The sequence below is a fragment of the Cherax quadricarinatus genome, chromosome 5 (assembly GCF_038502225.1).
Source record: "Cherax quadricarinatus isolate ZL_2023a chromosome 5, ASM3850222v1, whole genome shotgun sequence".
NCBI classification, from domain to species: Eukaryota; Metazoa; Arthropoda; class Malacostraca; order Decapoda; family Parastacidae; genus Cherax; species Cherax quadricarinatus.
The window spans coordinates 26,352,684-26,377,683 of NC_091296.1; the positions used below are offsets into that span (position 1 = coordinate 26,352,684).

The 25,000-nt window shown below is 48.0% G+C and overlaps 1 protein-coding gene across 13 annotated transcripts in view; it reads left to right on the plus strand.

Annotated features, from left to right (window-relative positions):
• The window catches only part of LOC128684792 (paired box protein Pax-5-like), a 463,405-nt gene that overhangs the window by 141,497 nt on the left and 296,908 nt on the right, over positions 1-25,000 (plus strand). For 12 of the 13 annotated variants that reach the window (XM_070101246.1, XM_070101285.1, XM_070101288.1 and 9 more), the window contains exon 3: positions 7,254-7,280. The exons of the other annotated variant lie outside the window; for it this stretch is intronic. In XM_070101246.1, the coding sequence (XP_069957347.1) occupies positions 7,254-7,280 (27 nt within the window). The remainder of the gene's footprint in view (positions 1-7,253; positions 7,281-25,000) is intronic. 13 annotated transcript variants of the gene reach the window in all.

The following is a 25,000-nucleotide window of genomic DNA, read 5'->3' on the forward strand; positions in this document are numbered from 1 at the left end:
TCGCTCTCTCAGCTTCCCAGTTCTTATCCCTGAACTCGTTCTCTCAGCTTCCCAGTTCTTATCCCTGAACTCGCTCTCTCTCAGTTTCCCAGTTCTCGTCCCTAAACCCTCGCTCTGATAGCTTCCCACTTCATCTTCCCAGTTCTTGTCCCTGAACACTCTGGTACTCTCAAAGTTCCCATGAACAACGATGGGGAAGGAACTCAGTGTGTTCAATACAGCGTGGAGGGACGTGTGGGTTTACAGCAGTCACGGGAGTCAAGAGAGCGGGGCCAGTCTTACCACAAACAAACAACCAAACACACAGAAAGAAACACTTTACGTATGACTGTTTTTTAAGTGGTTTCCCATGAGGAGCTAAATCCGCATGGGTTATTTTCGGCAAGAAGTAGTGGAGGCTCGATCCTCTGTCTGCTTAGCGCACCCAGGTGGCTCTTCGGTGAAGTCTTTGCATTACATGTGAATCTTTGTTGACATCACCGCCCCCGTGGCCAGCTCTCACACCAGGTGCCTAAATTCTCAAGTGTGACACCATCAAGATCTATTGAGAACACGAAGATGACATTATTATTAGTAGTAGAAGGAGCAGCAGCAGCAGCAGTAGTAGTAACAGTAGTAGTAGAAGTAGCAGTAGCAGTAGTAACGAGTGTGTAGAGTAGCGGTAGTGGTAGTGAGTAACGAGTGGTGGTAGGGTAGCGTGGCGGTGGTAGTGGTAACAATGGTGGTATAGAATGTAGTGTAACGGTGGTGAGTAGCAGTGGGCGTGGTGAGTGGTGACGTGGTGGTAGAAGTGGCAGTGGTAGTGGTGGTAGGACAGTGGTGGTAGAGTGGGTGGTGTAACGGTGGTGGTAGGTAACAGTGGTGGTGAGTGATAGTGTGGTAACGGTGGTGGTAGAGTACGTGTGTGGTAGTAGTGGTAACGGTGGTAGATGGTGAGTGAACGTGGTGGTGAGTGGTGGTGTAGTGGTAGTACGGTGGTGGTAGAGTTTGGTGGTGGTGACGGTGGTGGTGGACGTGGTGGTGAGTGGTAGTGTAACGGTGGTGGTGGTGGTAAGGTAGTGGTACAGTGGTAGTGGTGGTACAGTGGTGGTGGTGTACAGTGGTAGTGGTGGTGAGTAACGGTGGTGGTGAGAGTGGTGGTGGTGGTACAGTGGGTGGTGGTGGTGGCAGAGTGGTGTGTAACGGTGGTAATGAGTGGTGGTGAGTGGGTGGTGACGGTGGTGGTGGTGGTGGTGGTGGTGGGAGTGGTGGTGGTGGTGGCAGGGTGGTGGTGAGAGTGGTGGTGGTGAGTGAGTGGCAGTGGTGGTGGTAGTGACAGTGGTGGTGGTGGTGGTACGTGTGGTGAGTGGTGGTGGTGGACAGTGTGTGGAGTGGGTGGCGAGTGGTGCGGTGGTGGTGGTGTGGTGGTGGTAGGTGGTGACAGTGGTAGGTGGAGTGGTGATGACGGTGGTGGTGGTGACGGTGGTGGTGGAGTGAGTGGTGGTGAGTGAGTGGTGTGACGGTGGTGGTGTGAAGTGGTGGTGGTGAGTGGTGGTGGTGCAGTGGTGGTGGTAGACGGTGGTGGTGGTGAGTGGTGGTGGGAGTGTGGTGGTGGTAGTGACGGTGGTAGTGACAGTGGTGGTGGAGTGGTGGTGGTGGTACGGTGGTGGTGGGTGGTGGTGGTGACGGTGGTGGTGGTGACGGTGGTGGTGGAGTGGTGGTGGTGAGTGACAGTGGTGGTGGTGACGGTGGTGGTAGAGTGGTGGTGGTGGTAACGGTGGTGGTGGTTGAGTGGTGCGTGGTGAGTGGTGACGGTGGTGGGAGTGGTGGTGGTATGCGTGGTGGTGGTGGCGAGTGGTGGTGAGTAGTGAGCGTGTGGTAGGGGATGTGGTAGTGGTAGTAGACAGTGGTGAGTGTAACAGTGGTGTAGTACGTGGTGGTGGTACGTGGTGGTGGGAGTGGCAGGTGGTGAGTGGTAACGGTGGTAGTGGTACGGTGGTGGTGGGTGGTGAGTGGTATAACGGTGGTGGTGGGAGTAGCGGTGGTGGTGAGTGCAGTGGTGGTAACGTGGTAGTAGGTGGTAACAGTGGTGAGTGGTAACGGTGGTGGTGGTAGTAACAGTGGTGGTGGTAACGGTTGTGGTATACGTAGTGGTGACAGTGGTAGTGGTAACAGTGGTGGTAGTAGTGGTAGGTGGTGGTGGTAGTGAGTAGGTGTAACGGTGGTGGTGGAGTGTGGTGGTAGTGACAGTGGTGGTGGAGTGGTGGTGGTGACAGTGGTGGTGGTAGCAGTGGTGGGAGTGGTGGTGGTGTGACGTGGTGGTGGTAACGGTGGTGGTGAGAGTGGTGTGGTGAGTAAGGTGGTGGTAGGGTGGTGGTGGTGAGTGACGTGGTGTGGTAGTGGTGAGTGGTATAGTGGTGGTGGTGGAGTGGCGGTGGTGGTGGTGGTAACGTGGTGGTGGGGATGGTGGTGGTGGTAGTACGGTGGTGAGTGGTGAGGTGGTGTGTAACAGTGGTGGTGGTAACGTGGTGGTGAGTGGCAGTGGTGGTAGTGACAGTGGTGGTGGTAACGGTGGTGGTGGAGTGGTGGTAGGTAACGGTGGTGGTAGAGTGGCGTGATGGTGGTAACAGTGGTGGTAACGGTGGTAGTGGTAGTGGTAACAGTGGTGGTGAGTAACGGTGGTGGTGGTGGTAATGGTGGTGAGTGGTAACAGTGGTAGTGGTAGTAGTGGTGAGTGAACGGTGGTGGTAGAGTGCGGTGGTGGTGGTGACGTGGTAGTAACGGTGGTAGTGGTAACGGTGGTAGTGGTAACGGTGGTAGGTGAGTAGTAGTGGTGGGTGGTAACGTAGTGTGTAACGGTAGTGGTAGTAACAGTGGTAGTGAGTGCAGTGAGTGGTAGTGTAACGAGTAGTAGTGGAGTGCAGCTTCAGCGCAACCCAGTAATAGTGGTATAGCAGGGTAGTAGAGTAGCAGTAGTAGTAATAGTAGCGTAGTAGTAATGGCAGCGGTAGTGTAATGGCACAGTGTGTAATAGCAGTAGTAGTAATAGCAGCAGTAGTAGTAATAGCAGCAGTAGTAGTAATAGCAGCAGTAGTAGTAATAGCAGTAGTAGTAGTAATGATAATGATAATAATAATAATAACAATAATAATTGTTATACAGATTAGTGTGTAGTGAATGTAGGAACTTTGCAAAGTCTATCTGTCATCTTATTCAGGAAACAGTAACGATCAACAATGCTGCCAGAACATAACAAATTTCACTGTATACTCAGCACTTGGGAACTACAGCGAACACGCTGTTCGTTGTTATGCTGCTTCTGCTGATGCTGTTATTCTCCTGTTGGTGTTGCTCCTGTTATTCTCCTGTTGCTGTTGCTGCTGTTATGCTTATGTTGCTGCTGTTATACTCCTGCTGTTGCTGTTATACTCCTGATGTTGTTGTTCTTATGCTGTTCCTGCTGCTGCTGTTATGCTGTTGCTGATAACTTTAAAATTATGCCCTCAAAAACTAACATAAAAAATGGCAGTGGAACAGGTGGTTAATGCCTGACTGCCAGACGTAGTTATGGTTGGCCTAACGCTCGTACGATAACTTCAGAGGACAACCAGTGTCCAGGGCAACTACATAATGAGTGAGGCCAACACACACACACACACACACACACACACACACACACACACACACACACACACACACACACACACACACACACACACACACACACACACACACACACACACACACACACACACACACACACACACACACACACACACACACACACACACACACACACAAGGAACAATGGTGAGTCGTGAGGTGTGGCCACCAGTGAACGTACAACCACAGTAACAGTGTCGACTCGCATGTTCTGTTTGTGCTTCAGATGATGCAGAGAGGCGATGCAAATTTAACAGGTGAATGAGGATAAAGGAGAACTATGCCGCTACACCAACTGTTGTGAGGAACAGCAGACCATGACGTGTGTCGAACTGTAGATGATAACCTTCTCTAACATGTTAAATGTTGGTCCACATTATCCTTCCAGTATGATTCGTACATACATACACACACACACACACACACACACACACACACACACACACACACACACACACACACACACACACATATATATATATATATATATATATATATATATATATATATATATATATATATACATTTATAATTATATTTATGCTTATATTTTTATATAGATATGTACTAAGACAAAGGGGGCAGTCATAATGTTGCTCCTAGACCTTTCGCGTTACAATTACAAGCTCTTCTTCAGGAGTAATACAACGAAAAAAAATGAAATTCCGGAGATCACACGCAGGTGTGTCCTCGGGAACAATCCAGCCGGAAAAGACCGAAGTCAGCAGCTCTAGAGACCCCAGCCAGCCTGATGTCAAGGAAAGTGTTTGTAACTAAGGTTGAAAACGACATCTTAACACATAAGCCTCACAAACATAATAGATGACGGTAATAATACCCTGTATAACCTGCAATTAATCGCGAAGCAGCGATCGCTGAAACAGCAAGGGAGGATGAATAGCAACTCGAGGCCTTTCGTACTGTTATTAGTGCTTCTGCAGGAGGTTGCAATGTGAGGAAATTGAAAAACAGCGGAAGGCTAAGGCAAGTAACAGGGAAAAAAGGCAAGAATAGGATCAGAAACAAGAATAGTGGACCACCATGAACCTAAGATAGGACCAGAAACAGTTGCATATAGTAATAGAACAGCAAGAAGAGGCTAAGAGTGTCAAAAACTATGGTGGTGAGGGACCAACAGGAAGAGGCTAAGAATATAAGCACCAAGAAGATAAGCTAGGGCAACAAGAAGATAAGTTAGTGCTAGAAATAACGGTAGTGGAAGACCAGCAAGAGGCTAAGATAATTCTTGACACAAAAGTAATAGAAAAACAACAACAGGAGCAACAAGAGGCAAAGGCCACAAACGTCGGTAGTGGACGAAGTAATAACAAGATACGAAGGCCACGAAGAACAGTAGTGTAGCAACGAGCTGCTAAGATAAAGCTGCTAACAAAGGTAGTGGAGAAGCAACAACAGGAGCAACTATTCAGCAAGCGACATAACACCAGCAGGCTAGAAGGACGCAGTGTGGACTGCGTCACGCACGGCCGCCTGGGATAGGTTGATCTAGTCCCTCCTTGCACGCTGACCGCAGCATCCCTCTAGCCTGCTCACGCATTCTCTTACTCAGACGCTCATCTGATCCTTGCCAGTAACTATGTATATCCTCATAGTACGGAGAGTTGTTGATGGATAAAAAGGTTACTGCGGCCCCAGAGCCGTACAAATCATTCACCCTAAAGAATCCGAAGCAATGACAGCGATGTGATCCGAGGTGCATATCCCTCGAGTTTGTTTTACTGTAAATTAACATATTCTAGAGGCTCCCATGTCCGTGTGACTGCAGGTTTTCTTATGGTGTTAATCGTTCCATTTGTCTGACAATAAGAGCAAATCACCCGATATGAGATGCGTAATCTTCGATCAGGTAAACACAAGATAATCACTCCTAGTAATCAACGAAAATCTACATAATAGTTGCACAAAACCACCAAAAAAAAAAAGAAAAATAGCCGACCCGAGGAGAGGTGGATGAGTCTGGGAGCAGGTGAAGGGGAGGGGGAGGAGCGGTGACCAGCCAGCCGACACACAGGAGGGCTGGACCATGACGATACCGGTTGGTTCCTTGAGCTGCTAAAACTTGAACCAGATTTGTCTAACTCTAGATTATTTGGCTCCAGGATTAGCACTAGTTGGCTGCCCACCTCGGAGGCTTACTTTGTCTGCTTGTTTCCACTGCCACCATGGTATATGACAGGCTTTCAATGAGCGTGTGAATCTGAAATTCAAGAACGTTGCCTTAATAGTCTCAAATAAGTTATGAGGATTTCCTGACAAAAGAAATATCATTTTTCCTTCTCTGCTTTCTCGTTTACACCGCCGTCGCTTCTCTCTCTCTCTCTCTCTCTCTCTCTCTCTCTCTCTCTCTCTCTCTCTCTCTCTCTCTCTCTCTCTCTCTCTCTCTCTCTCTCTCTCTCTCTCTCTCGCTCTTTCTCTCTCTCTCTTTCTCTCTCTCTCTCCACACGTCTTACATTAGTATTTCCTTTCCTCTCTTTTCTACGTGATTCTTAATGTAAATTATTAATTGCGTCTAGCCTTCTAATTATTTCCCGTATTATATTTTTCTTCTTCTATTACTACTACTATTATTGCTAATTACTACTACTACTAATAATAATAATACTAATGGCAATAATACACTAAATTTTGTTGTTTCTGCTGCTCCATTCTTATTCATCTTGCTGATAATGTGGGAGGTCCTCTTCCTCCTCCTCTTTCTCTTCCTCCTCCTCCTCCTCCTCCTCTTAATCCTCCTCCTCTTAATCCTCCTCCTCCTCCTCCTCCTCCTCCTCCTCCTCTTCCTCCTACTCCTCCTCTTCCTCCGCCGCCTCCTCCGCCTCCTCCTCCTCCTCCTCCTCCTCCTCCTCCTCTTCCTCCTCCTCCTCCTCCTCCTCCTCCTCCTTCTTCTCCTCCCAGGGGAGAACAAGTCAGGTGGTGACGGTGGTGTGTGAGAGCAGGTCTCGCAGTCTCGGAAGGCACGTAGTCTTATAAAAACGTTTCGGCTCCACGCTGCACTCTCTCGGCCCTGGGCAAAAAGTGCTGCAATCTTCAACTAACAAAAGATCACAAATATGTCCATTTACCTGTTAGTCTCTGCAAGATTCCGGAAGAAGTCAGTATCTACGGGAGACTGCCATCCTTTACTCTTCCTGAGATGTTCTGATGCTGTTCTCCAGCCATCCAAGATGCTGCGAGTGTCTTCCACAGGAAGACTGATGTAGCTAGGCATTGTCTTTGGCATGTTCACAGAGCGCGTCCAGAATTCTGAATACCAGTTGTGTTTTTCCTCATCCTGAGTGTGTGCGTGTACTTATATATATATCTATTTATATATATATATATATATATATATATATATATATATATATATATATATATATATATATATATATATAAACAGGTTAAATTTGAGTACTCATCAACCGTAATTGTTGTAATGTCTGCAGAATATGAGAATAATAAATCTAATGGCCAATCATTTTTGTGTTCCTGATGTATAGTATAAACAAAGGGCCCAGGGTGATCATGTTTTTTTAACTTGTGTTATATATTGTAAGTGGAGATGGTAGGGTGATTATGCTTCTCACCAGTGTTGTCTTTCTTCCTGTCAGATTACACCACTGGTCGCCAGGAGGAAGGTATGGAAAAACTATTTGGTGCGTTGCTTGTCACTAACTGGGAGTGGTGAGACGCTTGGGCCTAGTGCAGGGAACTAACATGGTGGTAAGAGAGAGAGAGAGAGAGAGAGAGAGAGAGAGAGAGAGAGAGAGAGAGAGAGAGAGAGAGAGAGAGAGAGAGAGAGAGAGAGAGAGAGAGAGAGAGAGAGAGAACAGTTATATGACTCAACACTGTGGGAAGTAACTACGACACACTCCGCAACGCCGCGATGATGCTCAATTAAAAGTCTGGGGCCGGAAACCCTTCTTTTATATTCTTAATGAGGCTTTTTCTCCCAGGGTGATCAAACGTTCCTTATCCTACGTCAGTTTTTTCTCACAGGGTGCTCAAATCTTCCTTATCCAAAGTCAGCTTATTTTCTCCCAGGGCAATCAAGGCTTCCCTATCCTACGTCATTTTTTTCTCCCAAGGTGATCAATGTTTCTTTATTTCATGTATCGCTACGTTGCCCCCTGAAGTAGGTGGGTGAGGCAGCAAGTACTACCCTCTGAAGTAGGTGGGTGAGGCAGCAAGTACTACCCTCTGAAGTAGGTGGGTGAGGCAGCAAGTGCTACCCTCTGAAGTAGGTGGGTGAGGCAGCAAGTACTACCCTCTGAAGTAGGTGGGTGAGGCAGCAAGTACTACCCTCTGGCGTAGGTGGATGAGGCAGCAAGTACTACCCTCTGGCGTAGGTGGGTGAGGCAGCAAGTACTACCCTCTGGCGTAGGTGGGTGAGGCAGCAAGTACTACCCTCTGGCGTAGGTGGGTGAGGCAGCAAGTACTACCCTCTGGCGTAGGTGGGTGAGGCAGCAAGTACTACCCTCTGAAGTAGGTGGGTGAGGCAGCAAGTACTACCCTCTGGCGTAGGTGGGTGAGGCAGCAAGTACTACCCTCTGAAGTAGGAGGGTGAGGCAGCAAGTACTACCCTCTGGCGTAGGTGGGTGAGGCAGCAAGTACTACCCTCTGGCGTAGGTGGGTGAGGCAGCAAGTACTACCCTCTGGAGTAGGTGGGTGAGGCAGCAAGTATTGCCCTCTGGCGTAGGTGGGTGAGGCAGCAAGTACTACTCTCTGGCGTAGGTGCGTGAGGCAGCAAGTACTACGCTCTGAAGTAGGTGGGTGAGGCAGCAAGTACTACCCTCTGGAGTAGGCGGGTAAGGCAGCAAGTACTACCCTCTGGCGTAGGTGGGTGAGGCAGCAAGTATTGCCCTCTGGTGTAGGTGGGTGAGGCAGCAAGTATTACCCTCTGGAGTAGGTGGGTGAGGCAGCAAGTATTGCCCTCTGGAGTAGGTGGGTGAGGCAGCAAGTATTGCCCTCTGGAGTAGGTGGGTGAGGCAGCAAGTATTACCCTCTGGAGTAGGTGGGTGAGGCAGCAAGTACTATCCTCTGGCGTAGGTGGGTGAGGCAGCAAGTACTACCCTCTGGCGTAGGTGGGTGAGGCAGCAAGTACTACCCTCTGGCGTAGGTGGGTGAGGCAGCAAGTACTCTCCTCTGGCGTAGGTGGGTGAGGCAGCAAGTATTACCCTCTGGAGTAGGTGGGTGAGGTAGCAAGTACTACCCTCTGGCGTAGGTGGGTAAGGCAGCAAGTACTACCCTCTGGCGTAGGTGGGTGAGGCAGCAAGTATTTCCCTTTGGAGTAGGTGGGCGAGACAGCAAGTATTGCCCTCTGGTATAGGTGGGCGAGGCAGCAAGTATTGTCCTCTGGTGTAGGTGGGTTAGGCAGCAAGTATTGCCCTCTGGTGTAGGTGGGCGAGGCAACAAGTATTGCCCTCTGGTGAAAGGTGGGCGAGGCAGCAAGTATTGCCCTCTGATATACGTGGGTGAGGCAGCAAATATTGCCCTCTGGTGAAAGGTGGGCGAGGCAGCAAGTATTGCCCTCTGATATACGTGGGTGAGGCAGCAAATATTGCCCTCTGGTGTAGGTGGGTGAGGCAGCAAGTATTGCCCTCTGGTGTAGGTGGGTGAGGCAGCAAGTATTGCCCTCTGGTGTAGGTGGGTGAGGCAGCAAGTATTGCCCTCTGGTGTAGGTGGGTGAGGCAGCAAGTATTGCCCAATGGTGTAGGTGGGTGAGGCAGCAAGTATTGCCCTCTGGTGTAGGTGGGTGAGGCAGAAAGTATTGCCCTCTGGTGTAGGTAGGCGAGGCAGCAAGTATTGCCCTCTGGTGTAGGTGGGTGAGGCAGCAAGTATTGCCCTCTGGTGTAGGTGGGTGAGGCAGCAAGTATTGCCCTCTGGTGTAGGTGGGTGAGGCAGCAAGTATTGTCCTCTGGTGTAGGTGGGTGAGGCAGCAGGTATTGCCCTCTGGTGTAGGTGGGTGAGGCAGCAAGTATTGGCTTCTGGTGTAGGTGGGCGAGGCAGGAAGTATTGCCCTCTGCTGTAGGTGGGTGAGGCAGCAGGTTTTGCCCTCTGGTGTAGGTGGGTGAGGCAGCAAGTATTTTCCTCTGGTGTAGATGGGTGAGGCATCAAGTATTGCCCTCTGGTGTAGGTGGGTGAGGCAGCAAGTATTGCCCTCTGGTGTAGGTAGATGAGGCAGCAAGTATTATCCTCTGGTGTAGGTGGGTGAGGCAGCAAGTATTGCCCTCTGGTGTAGGTGGGTGAGGCAGCAAGTATTGTCCTCTGGTGTAGGTGGGTGAGGCAGCAAGTATTGCCCTCTGGTGTAGGTGGGCGAGGCAGCAAGTATTGCCCTCTGGTGTAGGTGGGTGAGGCAGAAAGTATTGTCCTCTGGTGTAGATGGGTGAGGCAGCAAGTATTGCCCTCTGGTGTAGGTGGGTGAGGCAGCAAGTATTGCCCTCTGGTGTAGGTGGGTGAGACAGCAAGTGTTGTCCTCTGGTGTAGGTGGGTGAGGCAGCAAGTATTGCCTTCTGGTGTAGGTGGGTGAGGCAGCAAGTATTGGCTTCTGGTGTAGGTGGGCGAGGCAGCAAGTATTGCCCTCTGTTGTAGGTGGGTGAGGCAGCAAGTATTTTCCTCTGGTGTAGGTGGGTGAGGTAGCAAGTATTGCCCTCTGGTGTAGGTGGGTGAGGCAGCAAGTATTTTCCTCTGGTGTAGGTGGGTGAGGTAGCAAGTATTGCCCTCTGGTGTAGGTGGGTGAGGCAGCAAGTATTTTCCTCTGGTGTAGGTGGGTGAGGTAGCAAGTATTGCCCTCTGGTGTAGGTGGGTGAGGCAGCAAGTATTGCCCTCTGGTGTAGGTGGATGTGGCAGCAAGTATTATCCTCTGGTGTAGGTGGGTGAGGCAGCAAGTATTTTCCTCTGGTGTAGGTGGGTGAGGTAGCAAGTTTTGTCCTCTGGTGTAGGTGAGTGAGGCAGCAAGTATTTTCCTCTGGTGTAGGTGGGTGAGGTAGCAAGTGTTGTCCTCTGGTGTAGGTGGGTGAGGCAGCAAGTATTGCCCTCTGGTGTAGGTGGATGTGGCAGCAAGTATTATCCTCTGGTGTAGGTGGGTGAGGCAGCAAGTATTGCCCTCTGGTGTAGGTGGGTGAGGCAGCAAGTTTTGCCCTCTGGTGTAGGTGGGCGAGGCAGCAAGTATTGCCCTCTGGTGTAGGTGGGTGAGGCAGCAAGTATTGTCCTCTGGTGTAGATGGGTGAGGCAGCAAGTATTGCCCTCTGGTGTAGGTGGGTGAGGCAGCAAGTATTGCCCTCTGGTGTAGGTGGGTGAGGCAGCAAGTGTTGTCCTCTGGTGTAGGTGGGCGAGGCAGCAAGTATTGTCCTCTGTTGTAGGTGGGTGAGGCAGCAAGTTTTGCCCTCTGGTGTAGGTGAGTGAGTCAGCAAGTATTTTCCTCTGGTGTAGATGGGTGAGGCAGCAAGTATTGCCCTCTGGTGTAGGTGGGCGAGGCAGCAAGTATTGCCCTCTGGTGTAGGTGGGTGAGGCAGCAAGTATTGCCCTCTGGTGTAGGTGAGCGAGGCAGCAAGTATTGCCCTCTGGTGTAGGTGGGCGAGGCAGCAAGTATTGCCCTCTGGTGTAGATGGGTGAGGCAGCAAGTATTGCCCTCTGGTGTAGGTGGGTGAGGCAGCAAGTATTGCCCTCTGGTGCAGGTGGGCGAGGCAGCAAGTATTGCCCTCTGGTGTAGGTGGGTGAGGCAGCAAGTATTGCCCTCTGGTGTAGGTGGGTGAGGCAGCAAGTATTGCCCTCTGTTGTAGGTGGGTGAGGCAGCAAGTTTTGCCCTCTGGTGTATGTGAGTGAGGCAGCAAGTATTTTCCTCTGGTGTAGATGGGTGAGGCAGCAAGTATTGCCCTCTGGTGTAGGTGGGCGAGGCAGCAAGTATTGCCCTCTGGTGTAGGTGGGTGAGGCAGCAAGTATTGCCCTCTGGTGTAGGTGGGCGAGACAGCAAGTATTGCCCTCTGGTGTAGGTGGGCGAGGCAGCAAGTATTGCCCTCTGGTGTAGATGGGTGAGGCAGCAAGTATTGCCCTCTGGTGTAGGTGGGTGAGGCAGCAAGTATTGCCCCCTGGTGTAGGTGGGTGAGGCAGCAAGTATTACCCTCTGGTGTAGATGGGTGAGGCAGCAAGTATTGCCCTCTGGTGTAGGTGGGTGAGGCAGCAAGTATTGCCCTCTGGTGTAGGTGGGCGAGGCAGCAAGTATTGCCCTCTGGTGTAGGTGGGCGAGGCAGCAAGTATTGTGGCTGCCTGTGGTGTATGTTCTCCCTGTTAGGAAAAAAAAAAGTAATGTTTATATTATTTCCTGTGGCACTAGAAAACGGGAGAGCGATAGCGTCTTGCACTCGCACCCTTGATGACAAATGTACGTACATGTGTGTGTGTGTGTGTGTGTGTGTGTGTGTGTGTGTGTGTGTGTGTGTGTGTGTGTGTGTGTGTGTGTGTTTTGCGTACAGATCAACTGCTTGTCAATTCAACAATTGCCTAACAAATATTACGTGGTTTAGTTAATAACATATTAACTCAGATGACTGGGAATATCCTCCTCATCGTCTCCTCTCAGCCTCTTCCTTATCGTCTTACTTATATAGATCTTCTATTTATATTTTATTGTTCACAATTTTTTATATCTCTTCACCATATTTCTTTCTACATCTTCATATTCCTCTTTTTATATTCTTCTTCCTCCCCCTCCTCTTATTTTTGTTCTCGTTTTTTCTTGTACTTGTACTTTATCACATACCTTCTCACTCTTTATCCATCTGCATCTTCTACGCCTTTTCTATACCACCTCATCCCTTATATCGAATGATTCCATACACAATAATTTGAAAGAGGAAATCTGAGTAGAGTATTAGAGATAGTCTTAGATGAGATGCAAATAATGAATATGAGTGGTTTAGGATTGCAGTTAGAAGCCAGAGTAGATCAACAGCTTTTTACAACACGGTCGTGGAGACACATTTACTGAACAAATAGTGATATAAACACATTTATGGTTGCAGTAGCCAGGCTTAGATTTGTTTGCAGAGAACAGAAGGCACAGTACAGTGGCTGGAACAATGCACAAATAACCCCCACACAGGAGATAGAAGCCTACGACAAGGTTTCAGTCTGACCTGGTCCCTTTACAAAATCACACTCTGTAAATGGTCCAAGTCTGACATAAACGTTGTGGTAAGCTGCTCTCTACGTGCGGGTTACCTGTGTTTTGGTTACAAATATTTCTGGCAGTTTGGCACAGACACGGATGATGATCAAACTAAATGTAAATTATGTTGTCAGCCTTATAATCACTATCTTGAACACATTGTTCTTGACTCTCCACTTGTTTAGAAGTTTAGAGAACGTTCAATAACCTACATGATGACCTGTCAAAGTATTTTAGTAGTGTAAATGAGAAACTGAAAAGAAAAAATGAGTAAGCATCTCAAATTGGCTTGTAACTGATAAAAAAATAGTTTGTAAATACTTAAATATACTCTTATTAACCATTTCAGTGAATAGTTTAAGGTTTTTTGTGTATCTATGTGTTCTTGCACTCAGGGTGGATATGAGGTACACAGTGTAATAAACGGCAAGAACACGACCACATAGATACATAAACAAATTTAATCCATCCTTCTTTTCTTCGTGATCCTTCTCCTTTCCTTTTTTCCTTTTATCACCCTTTCCCTTCCTCTCCTCTACCTTCCCATCCCTTCCCTTTGTCTATCATCCTTTTATTGTGCCCTATACACAAACACTCCTGTGACTTCGAATACAGAAATACTAACATTACTTAGGGAAAATAAAATACTGCAGTAGGTCTACTGGCTCCTGCTAGGCAGGATAAATTCACACAATTCCCTCGGGTGAATCTGTCCCACTCTTGAAGCTCAGCGGAATATAACCTTCAGTGACGCTACTCGACAGTTTGCTTCACTCATCTGCAGTTAACATTTCTAAGCAATGTTTTTTTATAGAGTCTTTCTGAGTCTTATCAAACGTGAATCCCTTGTCTGTAGTTCTATCTTAGATACTTTAGCACTCTTGTTATGTGCTCTTTATTTTGCACGGCTTTCACTAATTCTCAAGAATCATTCTACGCCTTCAAAGAGAGTGTAGGTTCAGGGCTCGCAATGTATAATTTTACGAATGATTCGTGATACGGAGGAATAACTTTCGTTGTTCATCATGTCTTCCAGCGGATGTGTCCGTTCTTAAATATGGAAACATTAAAAGATATAAAGGCACAACGACGTGACTGGAACAATGAACAAATAACCCGAACTTAGGAAACTGAAACTTATGACGAAGTTTCAGTCGTGCTTAAACCATTAACTAGTTACATAATATGACTAGTTAATGGTTCAAGTCGGACCGAAACGTCTTCATAAGTTTCAATTTTCTAAGTGCGGGTTATTTGTGTAAGGAAACCTTAACAGGATCGTATAAAGTAATCAAACTCCGATTAACTATATATATTCTATATATATTCTTTCTCCGTAAGCCATGCGTGTCGTAAGAGGCGACTAAAATGCAGGGAACAAGGGGCTAGTAACCCCTTCTCCTGTATATATTACTACATATAAAAGGAGAAACTTTCGTTTTTCCTTTTGGGCCACCCTGCCTCGGTGGGATACGGCCGGTGTGTTGAAAGAAAGATATATATATATATATATATATATATATATATATATATATATATATATATATATATATATATATATATATATATATATATATATATATATATAGTTAATCGGAGTTTAATTACTTTATACGATCCTGTTAAGGTTTCCTTACACAAATAACCCGCACTTAGGAAATTGAAACTTATGAAGACGTTTCGGTCCGACTTGAACCATTAACTAGTCACATTATGTAACTAGTTAATATATATATATATATATATATATATATATATATAGAGATATATATATATATATATATATATATATATATATATATATATATATATATATATATATATATATATATATAATGTGTCTGCGTGTGTGTGTGCGTGTGTGTGTGTGTGTGTGTGTGTGTGTGTGTGTGTGTGTGTGTGTGTGTGTGTGTACATGTCGCGCCGAATAGGTAAAACTTGCGATTTTGGCTTAAATATCGACTCTCTTCTTGCCGAATAAGGCAAGCGAAAATTATGTATGCAAAAATTTCGCAAAAATCATTCTGAACCTAACGATCAAAATATGTTTCATTGTGTTTATTTTTTATTAAATTATTGTGAACCTGTCTAAAATATATTTAGCTGGATTGGGCTAAATTAAATTGCGCTTGTTATAATAAGGTTAGGTAAGTTTTATAAGGTACAAAATTATTAATTTTTACATTAACATAAATGAAAAAAAAAATCTTTAAACGTATAAAAGAACATTTTAGAAAGGACTTAATTTTAATTGTGTTCTTGCTAATTGACTAATTTTACCTATTCGGCACGACATATATATATGTATGTATAGGACAAGTAGGAATAACATCTTGTAGGAGTGAGGAAGAGCCAGTTGTGAGTGTGGGGGAAGTTCGTGAGGCAGTAGGTAAAATGAAAGGGGGTAAGGCAGCCGGGATTGATGGGATAAAGATAGAAATGTTAAAAGCAGGTGGGGATATAGTTTTGGAGTGGTTGGTGCAATTATTTAATAAATGTATGGAAGAGGGTAAGGTACCTAGGGATTGGCAGAGAGCATGCATAGTTCCTTTGTATAAAGGTAAAGGGGACAAAAGAGAGTGCAAAAATTATAGGGGGATAAGTCTGTTGAGTATACCTGGTAAAGTGTATGGTAGAGTTATTATTGAAAGAATTAAGAGTAAGACGGAGAATAGGATAGCAGATGAACAAGGAGGCTTTAGGAAAGGTAGGGAGTGTGTGGACCAGGTGTTTACAGTGAAACATATAAGTGAACAGTACTTAGATAAGGCTAAAGAGGTCTTTGTGGCATTTATGGATTTGGAAAAGGCTAACGCGACGGGCTGGAGTTTTGAGACTCTATGACCGCGGGTTCAATCCCGGCCGGGGTTATGGTTTGCGTATGACAGGGTGGATAGGGGGGCAATGTGGCAGATGCTGCAGGTGTATGGTGTAGGAGGTAGGTTACTGAAAGCAGTGAAGAGTTTTTACAAGGATAGTGAAGCTCAAGTTAGAGTATGTAGGAAAGAGGGAGATTATTTCCCAGTAAAAGTAGGCCTTAGACAAGGATGTGTGATGTCATCGTGGTTGTTTAATATATTTATAGATGGGGTTGTAAGAGAAGTAAATGCGAGGGTCTTGGCAAGAGGCGTGGAGTTAAAAGATAAAGAATCACACATAAAGTGGGAGTTGTCACAGTTGCTCTTTGCTGATGACACTGTGCTCTTGGGAGATTCTGAAGAGAAGTTGCAGAGGTTGGTGGATGAATTTGGTAGGGTATGTAAAAGAAGAAAATTAAAAGTGAATACAGGAAAGTGTAAGGTTATGAGGATAACAAAAAGATTAGGTGATGAAAGATCGGATATCAGATTGGAGGGAGAGAGTATGGAGGAGGTGAATGTATTCAGATATTTGGAAGTGGACGTGTCAGCGGATGAATCTATGAAAGATGAGGTGAATCATAGAATTGATGAGGGGAAAAGGGTGAGCGGTGCACTTAGGAGTCTGTGGAGACAAAGAATTTTGTCCTTGGAGGCAAAGAGGGGAATGTAGGAGAGTATAGTTTTACCAACGCTCTTATATGGGTGTGAAGCATGGGTGATGAATGTTGCAGCGAGGAGAAGGCTAGAGGCAGTGGAGATGTCATGTCTGAGAGCAATGTGTGGTGTGAATATAATGCAGAGAATTCGTAGTTTGGAAGTTAGGAGGAGGTGTGGGATTGCCAAAACTGTTGTCCAGAGGGCTGAGGAAGGGTTGTTGAGGTGGTTCGGACATGTAGAGAGAATGGAGCGAAAGGAAGGCGGGGTAGGGGTCGACCTAGGAAAGGTTGGAGGGAGGGGGTAAAGGAGGTTTTGTGTGAGAGGGGCTTGGACTTCCAGCGGGCATGCGTGAGCGTGTTTGATAGGAGTGAATGGAGACAAATGGTTTTTAATACTTGACGTGCTGTTGGAGTGTGAACAAAGTAACATTTAGGAAGGGATTCAGGGAAACAGGCAGGCCGGACTTGAGTCCTGGAGATGGGAAGTACAGTGCCTGCACTCTGAAGGAGGGGTGTTAATGTTGCAGTTTAAAAACTGTAGTGTAAAACACCTTTCTGGCAAGACAGTGATGGAGTGAATGATGGTGAAAGTTTTTCTTTTTCGGGTCACCCTGCCTTGGTGGGAATCGGCCAGTGTGTTAATAAAAAAATAATTAATAAAATATATATGTATATATATATATATATATATATATATATATATATATATATGTGTGTGTGTGTGTGTGTGTGTGTGTGTGTGTGTGTGTGTGTGTGTGTGTGTGTGTGTGTGTGTGTGTGTGTGTGTGTGTGTGTGTGTGTAAGCCGTCTAATGGCCTTATTGTAAACAGACATTTCTTTCTGTGATTCAGATTCCTGCTAATCAAGACTCATGATTCTTTTACGTATCTCATATAATAAGGTACTATATTATTCAGTTAGAGGTGCAGAGGTAACTTTACCACATGTTACAACCTCACACCTGTCCTTCCCTCGACAGTATCTCCAACATTCTTGAGCTGAGCATTAACTTATCCAAACCTTCCTTCTTGTCGCCCTGGTGTTGTCATCGGCCGACTTGTGTTGCCATTTATTCTCCCTCGTTTATGCCGTTCGTGCAGATTATCAACAACAATGACCATAACAGATTCACATGACACACCACGTGTACCAGGTTCCCATTCTGTTATCATACTGTCAGATATGATGATATTAGTGTGCTGAACACAAATCATTATAACACGAAACTCGCCTGGAGGCTGATACACATCTCCTATGTCACTATGTTTCTGTCTCCCTGTGTGATTTTGTGGTATATGGTTCTATATATGTTTATACAAAAGAATTTCTTCTCCAGTACCGTGTACTGCCGCATGTTTCACCCGTCTCCTGTGTAACTATCGAAGGCCTTACGTACACATGAATAAGATGGTATTCTATTATAGTTTACCATGACTACGTGTGAAGGAATACTCTCGTCACTAGACGTGGCTAGGACCATGAATGAAGGAATACTCTCGTCACCAGTGGTGGCATGACCACGAGTGAAGGAATACTCTCGTCACCAGACGGTGCCATGACCACGAGTGAAGGAATACTCTCGTCACCAGACGGTGTTATGACCACGAGTGAAGGAATACTCTCGTCACTAGACGGTGCCATGACCACGAGTGAAGGAATACTCTCGTCACCAGACGGTGTCATGACCACGAGTGAAGGAATACTCTCGTCACCAGAGGTGCCATGACCACGAGTGAAGGAATACTCTCGCCACCAGTGGTGCCATGACCACGAGTGAAGGAATACACTCCTCACCAGAGGTGCCATGAACACGAGCGAAGGAATACACTCTTCACCAGAGGTGCCATGACCACGAGTGAAGGAATACTCTCGTCACCAGACGGTGTCATGACCACGAGTGAAGGAATACTCTCGTCACTAGACGGTGCCATGACCACGAGTGAAGGAATACTCTCGTCACCAGAGGTGCCATGAACACGAATGAAGGAATACACTCTTCACCAGAGGTGCCATGACCACGAGTGAAGGAATACACTCGTCACCAGTGGTGCCATGACCACGAGTGAAGGAATGCTGATGTTTGCACAGAAACCTTGACGATTTTTTGTCATGTGTCTGGCGACAGTGACGGGTCGCACTGGTGCGCCTCGTATTGACAAGGATCATCAACTGCTGCTGCTGTTACCGCTGCTGTTGCTATTGCTAGTGATACTGCTGCTTCCGCTCTTGATAATCTTGCTGTTGCTACTGATTCTTCTGATACTGCTGCTGCTGTTCGTGCTATTTATGTTGTTGATGTTGTTGCTTCTGATACTGCTAATACTGCTGCTGCTGCTGCTGCTGCTGCTGCTGCTGTATATACGGCTGTTGCTGTTGTTGCTGTTGATACTGCTTCCCTTGATGCTGACACTGATGCTGTTGTTGCCTCTCTGATGCTGTTGTAGCTGCTTCTGCTATTGTTGCTTTAGTGGATGGTGGTACAAGGCCAGTGCTGCTGCTGTTGATACTGCTGCTGCTTCTGCAGCTGCTGTACTATCACTTCTGGTGCTGCAGTTGTCATGCTGCTACTGTTACCGCTGCCTCTTTGCGGCTGTGTATGTATTTGTGTATGTGTATGCTTACGAACGTGTGTGTGTGTGTGTGTGTGTAGCCGTGGAGGAAAGCGAGTTGTGCGCTTGCGTGCGGGAGTTCGCGAGCATGCGTGAGTGTATGAATGGCGCGTGCGTGTGCTCAAGAGGCGGGGTTATGTAAGAAAGCTCTCTGGAATGTGCACGCTCGTGAGCAGATAATATGGGATGTGCATGTCTGGTAGCTCATGTGCGTACACATGCGTGCGAGTAGGAATATACAGGTGAATCCGCATGCTGATAACTCTGATACGCCAAAGAGCGCACGCACATGCGTTTACAGTAGACCAGGTTAAATGGAGAGGGCGATGGGTGGGGGGATGCGTGACGCATGTTAGGGGGAGGGAGGGGAGGTGGTACAGTTAGTTACACCCTGACGCATGAGTCGCATAGACGCATGACGCTGCTTCCATCCCCCCACCCATAACACAACACCACTCCCACCCAAATACCCAGGTTCCACCCACACGCACATACACCCCACCTACATCTTCACCACCACCCACAACACCCCCACACCAAAGACAAGTGGCTGGAGAACACGACAGAAAGACAGACTGTCTTGAATCATTTTTCCAGGAATGCGTAACACGTGAACAGCCAGACAGTGAAAGAGGGAGGGAAGGAGGGAGAGTGGGATGGAGGGTGGGAGGGGGAAACGAGATGGAGAGTGGAAGGAAGGGTGGGAGGGAGGGAAGAAGGAGGGTGGGACTGAGGAAGAGATGGAATTGAGGAATGAATGGAGTGAGGGGAAAGAAGGGAGGAAAAAAATGAAGGGAGAGAAGGAAGGAAGATAAAAGGGAGAAAAGGAGGATCTGGAAAAGAGCTGACATAGTACTGAGGAGAGAAGGAATAGGTGATGAGAGGGAAGAGTGGCAAATATGAGAGAGAGAGAGAGAGAGAGAGAGAGAGAGAGAGAGAGAGAGAGAGAGAGAGAGAGAGAGAGAGAGAGAGAGAGAGAGAGAGAGAGAGAGAAAGAGAGAGAGAGAGCAGAGGATATGAGAGGGACATGAGTGGGTGATACTAGGGGAAAGGGAGAGTATGGGGTGATACGAGGGGGAGGAGGTGGCCAGCTCACTATTACGTCATTCTTGCACAAGTGATGATAACTGCTGGGTTCCACCAGCACCAGCACCGCCTGCTGATGGTGGTGGCAGTGGTGGTGGTGGAGTTGGTAGTGGTTGTGGTGGTGGTAGTTTTGGTGGTGGTGGCGGTGGTGGCAGTGGTGGTGGTGGTGGTGGTGGTAGTGGTGGTGGTGATGGCAGTAGTAGTGGTGGTGGTAGTAGTGGGGTGGTGATGGTGGTGGTGGTGTTAGTGGTGATGTTAGTAGTGGTGGTGGTGGAAGTGGTGGTGGTAGTAGTGGGGGTAGTGGTGGTGATGGTGGTGGTAGTAGTGGTGGTGGTAGTAGTGGGGATGGTTTTGGTGATGATGGTGGTGGTGGTAGTGGTGAGAGTGGGAAGTGGTGGTGGTAGTGGTGGTGATGGTGTTAGTGGTTGTGGTGGTGGTAGTAGTGGTGGTGGTGGCGGTGGTGGCAGTGGTGGTGGTGGTAGTAGTGGGGGTGGCGGTGGTGATGGTGATGGTGATGGTAGTGGTGGTAGTGGTGGTGGTGGTAGTGGTGGCGGTGGAAGTGGTGGTGGTGGTGGTGATGGTGGTGGTGGTCGTGGTGGTGGTGGTAGAGGTGGTAGTGGTGGTGGTGGTAGGGGTTGTGGTGGTGGCGGTGGTGGCAGTGGTGGTGGTGGTAGTGGTGGTGGTAGTAGTGGTGGTGGTAGTAGTGGGGGTAGTGGTGGTGATGGTGGTGGTGGTGGTGGTGGTGGTGGTGGAAGGGGTGGTGGTAGTGGTGGTGGTGGTGGTGGTAATGGTGGTGATGGTGATACTGGTGGTGGTGGAAGAGGTGGTAGTGGTGGTGGTGGTGGCAGTGGTGGTTGTGGTGATGGTGGTGATGATGATGATGGTAGTGGTTGTGATGATAGTGGTGGTGGTAGTAGTAGTAGTGATGATAGTGGTGGTAGTGGTGGTGGTGGTAGTAGTAGTAGTGTTGATGGTGGTGGTGGTGGTACTGTTGGTGGTGGAGATAATGATAGTAGTGGTAGTGTTGGTGGTGGCGTTGGTAGTGTCGGTAGTAGTGGTGGTGGTGGTGGTAGTAGTGGTACTGTTGGTGGTGGTGGTGGTAGTAGTGGTACTGTTGGTGTTGGTAATGTTGGTGGTAGTGGTGATGGTGGTGGTAGTAGTAGTGATATTGATGGTGGCATTGGTAGTGTTGGTGGTAGTGGTGGTGGTGGTTGTAGTAGTAGTAATGTTGGCGGTGGCATTGGTGGTAGTGGTGGTGGTAGTAGCAGTGGTGGTGTTGGTGGTATTGGTGGTGGTGGTAGTAGTGGTAGTGTTAATGGTGGTGGTGGTTGGGGTGATGGTGGTGAAGTTGGTGCTGTCAGTGGTGTTAATGGTGGTAATGGTGTTGATACTACCAAGTGGTGGGGGTGCTGCTGCTGCTGTTGTTGGTGCTCTCACTAGTGTCGGTGACGATGGTGCTGGTGCTGTTAGTGGTGTTGATAGTGGTTGTTGTAGTGATAGTGGTGAGAGTGATGAAAGTGATGATGCACATGTTGTACTTTCCTCCCCTCACTATCCACACTTTCATTGCTTCCTTTCTGCATCATCTCCATTATTGTTTCTGTTATCGTTATTGAGTGAATTCAGTAAAACTTTCTTTAATTTGTATGTTCTACTGTCTTTAATTTCTTATTAGAGATAAGGTTTAAATGTAGAGACAGAGAAAGAGAGGGAGAGGAGAGAGAAAGAGAGAGGGAGAGGGAGAAGCGAGAGAGAGAGAAAAAAAAGAGAGATAGAGAGACTTACAGCCTCTTGGTATCAAAGAGTCAACGACACTCTGGTCTGGACACGAGCGATGCTGTCAGGCACACCATCACCACTACCACCACTGCTACCAACACCAATACCACCACTGCTACCAACACCAATACCACCACTGCTACCAACACCAATACCACCACTGCTACCATCACCAATACCACTACAACCACCAATGCTACCAACACCAATACCACCACTGCTACCATCACCAATACCACTACAACCACCAATGCTACCAACACCAATACCACCACTGCTACCATCACCACTACCACCACTGCTACCATCACCACTACCACCACTGCTACCATCACCACTACCACCACTGCTACCATCACCACTACCACCACTGCTACCATCACCACTACCACCACTGCTACCATCACCACTACCACCACTGCTACCACCACCACTACCACCACTGCTACCATCACCACTACCACCACTGCTACCATCACCACTACCACCACTGCTACACCTGACCACTACCACCACTGCTACACCTGACCACTACCACCACTGCTACACCTGACCACTACCACCACTGCTACACCTGACCACTACCACCACTGCTACACCTGACCACTACCACCACTGCTACACCTGACCACTACTACCACCACTGCTACACCTGACCACTACCACCACTGCTACACCTGACCACTACCACCACTGCTACACCTGACCACTACCACCACTGCTACACCTGACCACTACCACCACTGCTACACCTGACCACTACCACCACTGCTACACCTGACCACTACCACCACTGCTACACCTGACCACTACCACCACTGCTACACCTAACCACTACCACCACTGCTACACCTGACCACTACCACCACTGCTACACCTGACCACTACCACCACTGCTACACCTGACCACTACCACCACTACTACAACTACTACCACCACTGCTACCACCACCACTACCACCACCACTACCACCACTGCTACCATCACCACTACTACCACTACTACTACCACCACTACTACAACTACTACCACCACTGCTACCACCACCACTACCACCACCACTACCACCACTGCTACCACCACCACTACCACCACTGCTACACTTGACCACTACCACCACTGCTACACCTGACCACTACCACCACTGCTACACCTGACCACTACCACCACTGCTACACCTGACCACTACCACCACTGCTACACCTGACCACTACCACCACTGCTACACCTGACCACTACCACCACTGCTACACCTGACCACTACCACCACTGCTACACCTGACCACTACCACCACTGCTACACCTGACCACTACCACCACTGCTACCATCACCACTACCACCACTGCTACCATCACCACTACCACCACTGCTACCATCACCACTACCACCACTGCTACCATCACCACTACCACCACTGCTACCATCACCACTACCACCACTGCTACCATCACCACTACCACCACTGCTACCATCACCACTACCACCACTGCTACCATCACCACTACCACCACTGCTACCATCACCAATACCACCACTGCTACCATCACCAATACTACCACTGCTACCATCACCAATACTACCACTGCTACCAGCACCAATACCACCACTGCTACCATCACCAATACTACCACTGCTACCAGCACCAATACCACCACTGCTACCATCACCAATACTACCACTGCTACCAGCACCAATACCACCACTGCTACCAGCACCAATACCACCACTGCTACCATCACCAATACTACCACTGCTACCATCACCACTACCACCACTGCTACCATCACCACTACCACCACTGCTACCATCACCACTACCACCACTGCTACCATCACCACTACCACCACTGCTACCATCACCACTACCACCACTGCTACCATCACCACTACCACCACTGCTACCATCACCACTACCACCACTGCTATCATCACCACTACCATCACTACCACCATCACCACTACCACCATCACCACTACCACCATCACCACTACCACCACCACCACTACCACCATCACCACTACCACCATCACCACTGCTACCATCACCACTTCCACCACTGCTACCACCACTACTACCACCACTACCACCATCACCACTACCACCATCACCACCACCACCATCACCACCATCACCACCACCACCGCTGCTACCATCACCACTACCACCACTGCTACCATCACCACTTCCACCACTGCTACCACCACCACTACCACCATCACTATCACCACCACTGCTACCATCACCACTACCACCACTGATACCATCACCACTACCACCACTGTTTCCATCCCCACTACTACCACTGCTACCATCACCACTACCACCACCACTGTTACTATCACCACTAGCACCACTACCATCACTGCTACCATCACCACTACCATCACTATCATCATCACCACTACCACCATCACCACCACCATCACTGCTACCATCACCACTTCCACGACCACCACTGCTACCATCACCACAAACACCACTACCTCCACTGCTACCACCACAACTACCACCATCACCACTATCACTACCACCACCACCATCACCACAACCACCACTGCTTCCATCACCACTACCACCACTGTTACGACCACCACTACCACCACCATCACCACCACCACTGCTATCATCACCACCACCACAACTGCTACCACAACCACTATCCCCATTGCTGCCACCACCACTGCCACCACTGCTACCATCACAACTACCATCACTTCTACCACCACCACCACCACCATTACCACCACCACCACTACCACCACCACTACAGCCTCCACTTTTCACCACCACCACTACAATCACCACCACCATCACTATCACCACTACCAGCACTACCACTACCACCACCACCTCTACCACCACTGCTTCTACTACCACTACTCCTTCCACCACTACCACTACCACAACTACCATCACCACAACTACCATCACCACCACAATTACCACCACTCACACCACACCACAACTACAACACAACCACTCACTCCACCACCACCGCCACAACATTACCATCACTATCATCACACAACCACTGATAACACCTTTAGAACCCCCCACCACTACCAACACCATAACTAACGGTACCATTACTATCGTCACATCCAACACCATAACCTCGAACCACCACCACTAACAACACCATCATCACAGTCACCATCGCCACTACCACCATCACCACCACTATCACCACAAACAACAC